The following is an 11170-nucleotide window of genomic DNA, read 5'->3' as shown; positions in this document are numbered from 1 at the left end:
GCATAAATACCCCTAGCCTGGTTTGGGGGGGCTATGATCCGAGCCTATCACAAATTTTTGTTTACTATATTTTGTTGGTTTTCCTTGCTTCTAGAGGTTTACAATAAAAGAAAGAGTGAGAACAACCTCTTGGAAAAATTCAAAAAATGATTTGATGGGAATTTTTACTTGACTAGTTCACCGGAGGTGAAAGGGAGAACCTAGTGGTAAAGGGAAGGGGAAATATGTAAATGTGAAAAGAAAAGATATGATGTGTTTGTGGGGCCATGCACCCATGATTCAAGGGTCATGAGTGGCTCATATCATCATGGCTTTGGAGCCATATGATGATTCAAACAGATGGGACCCAGGTGGAAGACTTGGTAAAGGAAGGAAACAGACACATGATTTTGCTGATTTTTTAAAAAATACTTTCACTCCGATCCAAGAAAAGTTGTCTTCATCAAAGTTGTAGCCGATGAGCTGGAAATTCTGACCATATTTTTTTTTATAATTTTTGCATCTACGGTCTAGGAGATATGGCCAAAATGGCGGACGCCAATTTTTTCAACTGTGGTGGAGACCACCCCCTCTACCTTTACACACACACCCTTCCTTTTCCACATTGAGTCCTTCTCTAAAAATAAGCCATTAGTCTTCTCACCCTCCCCTCCTTCCTCTCTCTCTCAAGCTCAAAAATCCATCACAAATTCCTCTTCTAATCACCTCTCAAATCATGCTTAATCTTGTTGTAATTCATAAGTTCTCATCCAACCCCTTTCTATTATTACTAGATATGTATTGATTTTATGTAGATTCTTTACATTTTTAAATAAGGGAGCTCTTGGACTCAAGCTATGGAGGAAGGAGTGAAGACAACACAAGTGATGATGGAGCCAATTAGTTGCAAATTGGTCAACAAATCACTTGGAAGGAGCTTCTTCATTGGTTGAATGTCCCTAATCAAGCTTCATTTGGACAAATTGTACTTGGATCTTAACGTCACTCCTAATCACTCTCTTTCCTATATAAAGAGCCCCCCCCCTTTGTAATTTCAAGTCTCCCTCAGCCCCATTGAGTCTTTGTATCACTCACCATGAGCCCATAAAGCTCATTCATTCACTCTATTCTTGCACATTCTAGAGTGCAAATTGGTTTATGCTAGTAACCTCCCCTCCTCTTACTTATGTTAATTAAGAGAAATCTTTTATGTGTATGTGAGAGTGCTTGATGTGATTTTGGCTAATTCTTGAGTTGTTATTTAGTAATCTACATGCTATTTGTGTTGGGAGTGCTTGAAGTTATCCATTCCTTGTACACACACTAAGGTTAATGCTTCATTCATAGTGATAGCTCTCTCTCTCTCTCTCTCTCTCTCTCTCTCTCTCTCTCTCTCTCTCTCTCTCTCTCTGTAGCGGTCCTAGTCCACGCTTCCAAGACTAGGTGGTGCCCTCATCTCATTTCCCTTGTGGCGCAATGGAGTTTGTTTTGGTGTAGAGGCCGCCATTCCAAATTTCCTTCATCAACGTATCTGCATCTAGAAGTTGAAACAAAACTGTTAAATGGTTGAAGTATCTACATCTAGAAGCTGAAACTAAATAGACGTCTTATAGAGGCAGCCCAAGCTCTAATGCAGCCAAAAATATAGAATATTCCAAAAAAAGCAGTGTCTATACCCGAAAAGCAGGATGAAAGCACGTACAATGGAAACAAAAAGGGCAAACAAACTAAACTAGGAAACGAAACACCATTGAATACAAGGGTAATGGAAAACACAATGGATGAGGCCAAGTCTCAAAAGATGCAGCCAATTCCTGAAGTGGACGAGCCATGGCCATCGAGCCATGGACATAACCCTTGTGGGAAACCAAAAAGACTGAAGTGCCACTTTGCCAGTCATCATCAATCCCAAAAATAAACATGGACCATGAGATTTATCTTGGGAATATACAATCAGTAAAAGGGGATACATGGACTAAAGTATCTACTGAGACTAAAGCTGGGATGTTAAGGACTTTATCGTTTTATGTAGGAGAGTACGAGACAAAGTTAGAGATGAGGGTTGTGACATCTCAATGGAGTCCAGTTCCACAGATGATGGACACAAAAAGCTGCCACAAATTGATGTCATCTCCTATAAGATGCACCATAACTCTTGTAGAACTTTTTAAGCTTAAACCACTTTATGGAGCCAAATGCGTAAGAACCTAAAAAAATAGGGCAGAAAATCCCTCCATAGGACGTTCTTGTAAGTGAAAACGAGGATAAAACTTAACGTGAGAAATCAAAAGCAAAACTTGTGCCAGTGAACAAGGTGGGTGATTATTATTAAGGGGACGAAGGAAACACCACCTTACCACTAGAGTACAAAGGAGTGAAGATGATAGTCATACTTGACAGTGGGGCGGGTGTAGCCATTGCTACGAAAAAATCTAGGAGCAATGGGAAAGACCAGCTCTCATGAAGATGCATATGAAATTTCAATTAGCAGACGGGTTTGTAGAGAGACCTTAGGGTATGCTTGAATAGATAATTGTATCCTCTTTTGTAATTGAGTATGAGCATACTTTTGCCATAGTAGACTTTGAAAAAAGAAACAACTTTGAGGTTATTTTGGGACAACCATTCATGGTCAACTCAAAATGGTTCAAAATTGGGGCTATGACCACCTCTACTTTAGTCATAAAGCCATAACACGAGGGTCAACACAAAGGAACATAGTTACAAAGATGTTAATTGAGCTCCAGTGAAAGACTTCTTTGGTAGCTATGGAATCCAATCAACAACTACCTACCTAATAGACAAAACAAACACATATCTGGATGTGCAGAGCACTTGAGTGTGGAAGCTTGAAAATGGATGATTGTATCCTAGAGCGATTGGTAGAGGAAAAAAGCTACATACAAGACCATTTCTAGAGGAGCTTTTGAATCCTTTGGGTGGGATTAAATATTGGAAACTCTAGATATATATGTGAACGAGTCACAAAAGTTTGCGATGAAGACAATTTTGACATAATTTTCTTCTAGATGGTGAATGCTTTCTTGGAACCAAAAGTGAAAATTTCAAAAACAAAAACTCATGAAACAGTCGATTGTGAATGAATAGTTGATGAAGTTTCCATTCAAGACATTAGCGACAATGACAATGAGGAGCTCCAAGCAAGAGAATGATGTTGAGGATGAGCTATCGAGTATCTCAGAAAACGAGGATAAACCAAAACAAGAAGATGCAATCTTCTATGATTTTCCAAATCACAAGTCGAGAAGACAACAAAGATATCAAGCTAAACAAGTGAGAAAACAATGAAATAGACAAGAGAAACCAATGCCTCGATTATTGAGCACAACATAGTATCTTATGCTTGTGGGAGCAGATGACCGTGTATGAGACAAAATCACAAGAAAATAATTGAAATTAGCTTCTCTAAACACAAAATCCAAAGAAGCATAGCAAAAAGAAACCCAAGGACACAACGGAAATAGCAATGAAAATGTCCAAAACTAAACAAAAATGAGAATATCAAAAGCTAAAATAGACTCTAAAAGAAGTTTGGACAACGAAAATGGAAAGTGAAGAGGAATCTAGCACAAAGAAATTTGACGCACCCTCTCACTATAAAAAGTACATCATTCAAAACAGACGAATTCTAATTCAATAGACAATGAGAGAACTTAAAGGACCAATTACGTCGTCTGATGGACCTAAAAATGCTAAGAGGATCGACCTAGCTAAACTTGGGAAAGAATCAAGACCGCGGCTTACATAGCCACCGACCTCACTGAGGAGGAAGAGCAGTTTTTAATAGCTACTATCAAGCAGTATAGGGATGTGTTTGCTTGGTCATACAAGGACCTTAAAAGAGTAGATCCAAGTATATGTCAACATACGACACCCCTTAAGAGTGATGCTAAGCCGCATAGACAACGTCCCTACACTTACAATAAAACTTTTACAAAGAAAATCAAAGAGGAGATAGATAAGCTTAAAGAGGCAGAGCTTATCTATGAGATCGAAAACATAGATTGGATGTCGTTAATTGTGATAGTGCCCAAAATTGATAGTAAATTATGAGTGTGCATGAATCTCAAATAGGTAAACGTTGTCATTATAAGAGACAACTATCCCTTATCCATCACAAATCATGTGATTGAGAGAGTTGCAGGCAAGGAAGCTTACAACTTTCTTGATGGATTTTTGGGCTACAATCAGTTTACTATAAAGCCAGAGAATAAGCACAAGACAATCTTTGCAATAGTATGGGCCATCTGGTTTGACCAATGCATCGGCCACATTCCAGAGGCTTATGAGTCATGCATTCAAAGAGTATCTAAGAAATTCTTAGAAATTTATATGGACAACTTATGTGTGCATTCTCTCTTGAGAAACGAATACGTTGAGCACATGAAATAGATCGTTGAGAAGTGCAAAATATATCATATCTGCTTGAATATGGAGAAAAGCGTCTTCATGGTAAGACAAGGAAAGATTTCAGAGCATATTATGTCCAAAAACGGCATTTCCATGGATCTTGAGAAGATACAAATCATTGTTTCTCTTTCAAGACCCAAAAAAATTAGGGAGGTACAAGCCTTTATAGGCATTGTGGCTACTACCAAAGGTTTATATATATGTATGCAGTCATTGCAAGACCTCTTTATGCTCTCATCAAAAAGTTTGAATGGACTGAAGAGTGCAAGAAAGCGTTTCAATAATTGAAGCAAAGATTGATTTTTGCTTCAATTTTGAAGGGTCTTGATTGGGAGATTCAAGTCTTTCATGTCTACTGCGTAGATGCATCAGGATATGTAATTGGATGCATCTTGGTACAACCTGGAGAGTTCAATATGCATTTTTTCATCTGCTACTTTGGCAAACAACTCAATAGTATGGAAAGAAATTTTACCATGGAAGAGAAGGATTGGGAATGGTCTATGCCGTCATAAAGTTTAGAGACTACCTTCTCGCGAACAAATTTGTATTTGTGTGAACCATCAAGCGCTATTGTACTTGGTGACAAACCATGCAATACATGACGGATTGTTCCTTGGTATATTATATTGCTAGAGTTTAATTTCACACTAATAGTAAAAATCGAAACTACGCATCAGAGGGTGGACCATGTGTCTCAATTGACTCATGGAGAAGCACCTCTGGGAGTTGATGATGATATTCCTGACTTGTATCTTTTCAATATTGAGATGGTACCGAGGTGGAGCGAACATATAATACCATTGTTCACCATTGTCTCACTACAGATGAGAGGTAGCCATCTATCTGAGCAAATACGCTCACTCATGCATATGAGGTCGGGCTATATAAACAAGGAAATGATGGAATGCTTAGGCTACGTATAGAGCAATCGGAGAAAAGGGTGTACTTCAGGCAGGCTCATGTATAAACGACGGAGATTCACAATGCAAAAATGCAAACGCTTCAAAGATTAATGAGACTTGGGGTGTACTGGCCTCATATGCAACGGAGTGTTCATGGCTATGTTAGTTCATGTGAGCTTGTGTAGTTCAGACACTGATCAAATATGCTACACTGTTCAAATTAGCAACCACATCCAAGTGGGATAAATACAATGTGAATATGCACACAAGTCCTTGAGGTTCACCAACGATTGCAATGATCAACCACCCATTGCAATTGTATTGATCACTTATGTTTGTGCATGTAGATTCCTACTCATAAGGATACCAAGCGCTCTAAAACTAGCAAAATGTAAGCATTGCATGCAAACCTGTTAAGAGACGAACTAGCAAGGAGCTTTTAGACTAGGAGCACGATAATGGTACTATCCACCCAACCATAAGAGTCGTATATAGGCTGACGTTCACACGTGACTAGACGCCGATAGAGAATGACCCAAGTGAGTGGCTACACACTATTATTTTCCACAACCTCCTATCATTCCTAAGTGGCCTAATGACTCATCCACTATACTCCCACAAGCTACTTGCATCCACGACATGCTTTTGACACTTTCACCTAGTTTGCCACTTGAGTTCATGTGGAATAGTGACATGACAATTTGCTACCTTCTTCATAATTATTTTATTGATCTTCTTTTCCTCTTGTTATAGAGGGTTTCTCCCTTACGTTGTTAAAATTTGCCAATAATCTAGATTGTTAGTGATGGATTTGAGAAGAATTTATGCATTGCCATTTGGATATATGTATATCACTAAATGTACATAGATCTTATACTTAAGGTCGGATTCAGACGAATCCGACGATAGCTTGCTCACATCTTGCTTGCTTGCAACTTGTCTGTTCACAAGAGACGAAAGCAACATGTAAAGCAAACGTGAAGGCCTTGCTATCATCAAATCACTGCTACCATTGCAGTTGAGCTGTGTAGTCTAAGTTGCGATAAATGATCAAGTCGCGTTGTCCGCGAATGGCGTTGAAAAGTCCTAAGTAGCAGTAGGGGGAGTTCTCTGTTGAAATGGCGGGTCCAAAAGCATGAGCCTTACTCTTGGCCCAATTGATTTGCACACGGCTGTCTCAGTCTTGTCTAAACCTGGCCTAAGACAAATGAGAAATCTCAATGCCCTCATATACAGTAGCATCCTCTATAATTGCATGTGTCCACAAACATATCGTTAGAAACTATACTCCAAACAAACTCATAGATGAACCACAAGGTTAAACCCCACAACCTATCCAAATTCAAGATCTATACTACAAAGTTAAACACCACAAACTATCCAAAGTCAAGATCTACACTCGGATCCAACTCCCAACTCCAAATCCAAGCAAGGCAAAAAATAGGATCCCTTCAAAAATTTGCGAGTGCAGACAAGATTTGAAAGATATCTTCTCCAAAAGGATTTGTGACGGAACCTTTTGAAGTTTTTGACATAAATAGCACTAGACAATACATATTTGGTTAATTTTATCTCCCCAAACCTTTAAAAAATGGAGATTTTGGGCCTAATGTTTTGACAAATGGTTTCCCTAAAATTGCCCCATCAAACATAGCCATTGGATATAGATACCCTATTTTTTTCTTGGATGTCAGCTATACTTGAAGACCGACTCCAAAACTAGAGCGACACAAGGGCACAGAGGCATTTCAGTCATGCCCCTATGTTGTGTGGGAAATGGAGTGGAAAGATATAGCTAGAGAGAAACAAGAAGTTTGGATTCAAACTAAGTTTGGCATTGCTTAGTTTGGGTACAAACTAAGCAATGCCAAACAATGCCAAAGAGGCAAATTTTCTACTTTCAATATTTAAAGCACCTCTGTTCGTACTAAATCGCAGTACACTTGCAAATAGACACCTCTAGAATGAAGGTGTTTTCCTTGAGAATCACTATACCATCCATTGCTTTTATGTTCACTTTGCTACACACATTTTGGCATTTTGAAAACATCCCAAAGAGATGATGGCAGTACTTCCAAACAAGACAGTATACTCTTAAGAGGGAAATGACTACTTTCTACAACGAGAGAGAGAGAGAGAGAGAGAGAGAGAGAGAGAGAGAGAGAGATTATCAATTATATATAATTTAATGTACAGATTGAATAAAATCAATACGGCCACCCAGGCCTTCAATCATCGGGAGGTTCTTGCACCCGAGTCAAAATTGGAAATGTGAAAGGAATCTCCTTCTGAGTTCTTGCCTGCACACACAATGCAAAATTAGCTTTAGTCTTCAATGGTTGATATGGTGGTTAGCAAGGAACCTAGGTCCATCCATGCCTAATTATGCAGATATAAACAATAACAATTTCCATGCAGTGTAATCAGAGATAGTTATCGCATTCCATGAATGTGGATTAACATCTTCACCCCTTCCTTCATTACCACCTCACTGTAATACGGTCATCAGGCTTCATATAAATGGCTAGTCCGAGGACGTTTTACAATAGCCAAACTTGGTTCAATCATAAAAAACCACCCAATGTGGATGTCACCATAAGATAAGATTGTAATTAAAGCTAACCCAAAACCTGAAAAAAAGTTGATCATGCACATGACAGAAATTTCAAAGCCCAATCATCTTGAGAGTCTACCAAAAGCATACAAAAACTGCAATCAGAGAGCAGTAAAAGAGGAGAAGGGAGACACCTTATGCGAGCACGATCTGCACTCGTGTTTCCTAGTAGGCCCCTGTTCTCCTCGGCCCTTCTTATGAGGTAGGGCATTACATGCTCAACAGGCCCAAATGGAAGGTATTTGCTCACTTGAAACCCAGCATGTACCAAGGCAAGGGAGAGCCCATCAGCCATACCCTTCAGTTGAGCAAATTGCAAATGTGGCTTGCCCTTCAAAAGACCCAGGCTCTCCGCTTTCACAGCTGCAGCTCTACCTAAATTACAAAGAACCCAATCAGAGAAAAGCTAGTCGTTGAAGCATTAAACTTGAACCCCCTCATGAATATATAACTGCTTTGAATGTCCCCATAGAAGATTGAACTTATTTATGAAGCTCAAACACAGAAATTTAAAAAAATGCCTATATTACTAGGACTTAATACTACTACTGCACATTAAATCACCAACAAAAAATTCTCACCAGAATCAAAGTTGTGGGTTGCCAGGACGACCGCCCCCTGAGTGCTTGCTACACGTTCCATCATAAAGGCAGCACATCTATCATAGCAGTCATGGGTCTTTTCGATACATGAATGAATTGGTGATTCCACTCCAAGAGATGCAGCAAGAGCAGACTCCCTGGTTATGTAGGCTCCACGGACCAGTTTCACTCCAAAGCTCATTCCCCTTTTGCCAGCTTCGTTGGCAGCTAAAGACAATCGTGGTAGAGAATCCTTCAGGTAAGCTTGGATGGTGCTGTATACCAGGGGGCTTTCATGCCTGTTGAACTCTGAAGCAGCAACGTATGTGTAATAGTCAATAGCTGGTTGCACAGAAGTGTACTCAGCATCAACAAGCAAAGGCAATTTTGCATCTTCACATGCCCCGCATAGCCTCCATAGCCTGTCCTTGGCCAAACACAAGTTGTGCTCCTCCTCTGCCGTCAAAGGCTCTGGCGGGGCTCTTACATGATACATTGGACTTTCACTCACAAGCAGAGGCAGAACATCTTCTCTCCATGGAAGTTTGAACTCTGCATGCATATGTTTCCACCTAAGAAGGCTGCTAATTTTCTCGAGCAGAGGGAGCGGGCACAAAGCTGTCATCTTCACACAAGAAAAGCTCACCTGCTCACAAGAGGCAAAAGCAAGAAAGATTCTTTCAAAACTATCGTTAAAAGGCCCACATGCAGCTCATTTACAACAGTGCATTTTGACAAGCTACGTGACAACTTGTAGCAACCATTCTTACGAAACAAAATAGCTGGTAAAATGCATGAAAAACCATATATGGGGACTTTTTCAAGCATAGGCGATAACGCATAACGAGCACAATGACACACCGATCCAGTTGGAAGCTGCTTGCTTTGAACTATTGTTTGCAAGAATCCCTTCAAATTGCTATCACAAGAATTATTGTCCACAGCATCTTCTAAACTGTAGTCAAGTATGCTCTTCAATCCCAGCTCCCACATCCTCTGGAGTGTTCTGGAAGCTTCCTTAACATTTTCTCCTGCACAGAAATGTGAATAGGCTGTCCTCTTCACCATAGCTAGAAGAGGCTGCTTATAAAAGAAGAATTTCATAAGAGGTGATTTCAGCACTTTGCTGCTGAGATCAACTAAGGGCTCATATGCAACAAGCTGCAGGTTTATCAAAGTAGAGAGGAGTTCTGATGATTTCATGCCCGAGTAAAGTACTTGTCCATCTTCTGTACAAAGAATATCTGGTTCCACTATCTCCCCTGTTCTATTTCCAAGGACTGGGGGGAGCTCGTGAAGGCGATCAAGATGATGTGAAGTCGACCGGCTCACAGAGCAGAAAGTCCTCATTGATTTTGACAAAAACTTCAAAGTTCCTGGTTTGCTGTTTGCAAAACCTGGCCCTCTGCATATCCATGGACAGCATCCTTCTGCCTGGCTGGTAGTGACACCTCCGATTGCGAGATTGGATGATGCATTCAAAACTTGATGGGAGTTTGAATTATCAGCAGAGACCCTATCATAGCAGATTGGGTACGAGGTTGTTTCAGGGATGCTTTCAGTTCCGCCTTTGCTTGCTGTTGAAGGTGACTTTCGGAGCTTTCCATGGGAGCTTCCAGGAACAGACGGATAACAAGGGTACTCCGAGCTGGGGAGCCGTTTACAACGATTGCCAAATCTGGACGATGCTCTCCAGAATCGCCATGCCATCACAGAGAGAAAGAGCAGTTTTTCAACGATGCGGAGAGGCTTGCCACGAAGGGAAGGCTGAAGTTTTAGGGCTTAGCGAACAGAAAGAGCGAAAAGCAGCAACCCAAAGGATGAAATAAAGAAAGGGGACTTACACCGGCGGAGCAAGCAGGGTTTGAGCAACGGGACTGTACAGACGTAGGAAGCAACGATGGTAGCTCGAAGAAGACGAATGCGAAACAGAAGCAAAGCACTCGCGATCGATCTTCTTCGTGGAGTTTTGAAAAGTGCGGCCGACGCCGGGTCAAGTGGCACTCCTACGTGGGCAGCCCGTACATTGCCCAGGTGGACAAACATGCTGTGACCTGGCGTGGTCATCTGCCAAGGAATTTCTTGATTCTTGTGGACTCACCCACGTGCTCGTGTGATACCCCCCTTGCGAGGTGGTTCCCATGAGTCAGGGACGGCGGGATTGATTCTCCGCCGTCCGATCTTGGATGTAATCCAAAGCGAACACCATGTGAACCCAATCAAAGCACACGATTTTAATCAAGCATACTAAATACTCATTGTCAAAAACCGGTATGATTTGGAGATAAACAAGATTGCTTATGACTCTAATCAAGATATAAGAAAAGTGAGAGAGACAATGATGGAGACAATCTAGATAATTGAGTAATAGGTTACATGAGCATAGGAAGGTCAAGAACACCATAGCTACATCTACTCACGAGCCTAGCTAGCCTTGAGTGCACACAGTCATAGAGATAGCACGAGCTCTAACCCAAGAGGGTGACTCTTAAGCTCAAGGATTTAAGCACAAGACTACCTCTACTCTCCAAGAACGATGGTCTCATTTGGACCCTTTTACCTTGGCCCCGTGTTGAGATAGATCCATAAGCACACGTCTATATCCTAACCCTTGTTCCTGTTTATTCTCCCACATTAAATGATTAGTTTAATATGAGAAA

At 40.7% G+C, this 11170-nt stretch overlaps 1 protein-coding gene across 1 annotated transcript; it reads right to left on the bottom strand.

Annotated features, from left to right (window-relative positions):
* Positions 1 to 7468: 7468 nt before the first annotated feature.
* On the bottom strand, positions 7469 to 10477 carry LOC147439812 (proline dehydrogenase 2, mitochondrial-like). Its single transcript, XM_086485562.1, has 5 exons — positions 10355 to 10477; positions 9372 to 10277; positions 8511 to 9156; positions 8064 to 8304; positions 7469 to 7615 (listed from the first exon to the last, which is right to left on the bottom strand). The coding sequence occupies exons 2-5, from the start codon at positions 10218 to 10220 to the stop codon at positions 7573 to 7575; spliced, it is 1779 nt and encodes a 592-aa protein (XP_086341688.1). The 5' UTR covers positions 10221 to 10277; positions 10355 to 10477; the 3' UTR covers positions 7469 to 7572.
* Positions 10478 to 11170: the final 693 nt, after the last annotated feature.

Source organism: Adiantum capillus-veneris, chromosome 16 (genome assembly GCF_014529385.1).
Source record: "Adiantum capillus-veneris isolate H3 chromosome 16, ASM1452938v2, whole genome shotgun sequence".
In the NCBI taxonomy this organism is placed as follows: domain Eukaryota; kingdom Viridiplantae; phylum Streptophyta; class Polypodiopsida; order Polypodiales; family Pteridaceae; genus Adiantum; species Adiantum capillus-veneris.
The sequence above is the reverse complement of the archived record's forward strand: the minus strand, read 5'-3'. Positions and strand labels throughout refer to the sequence as shown.

Coding starts and splice junctions, on each gene's coding strand:
- LOC147439812 (XM_086485562.1), bottom strand. CDS start 10,220: ATGGCATGGCGATTCTGGAGAGCATCGTCCAGATTTGGCAATCGTTGT. Junction 8,305..8,510: donor AACCCACAACTTTGATTCTG/GTGAGAATTTTT, acceptor TTTGTAATTTAG/GTAGAGCTGCAGCTGTGAAA. Junction 7,616..8,063: donor GCAGATCGTGCTCGCATAAG/GTGTCTCCCTTC, acceptor TTGTGTGTGCAG/GCAAGAACTCAGAAGGAGAT.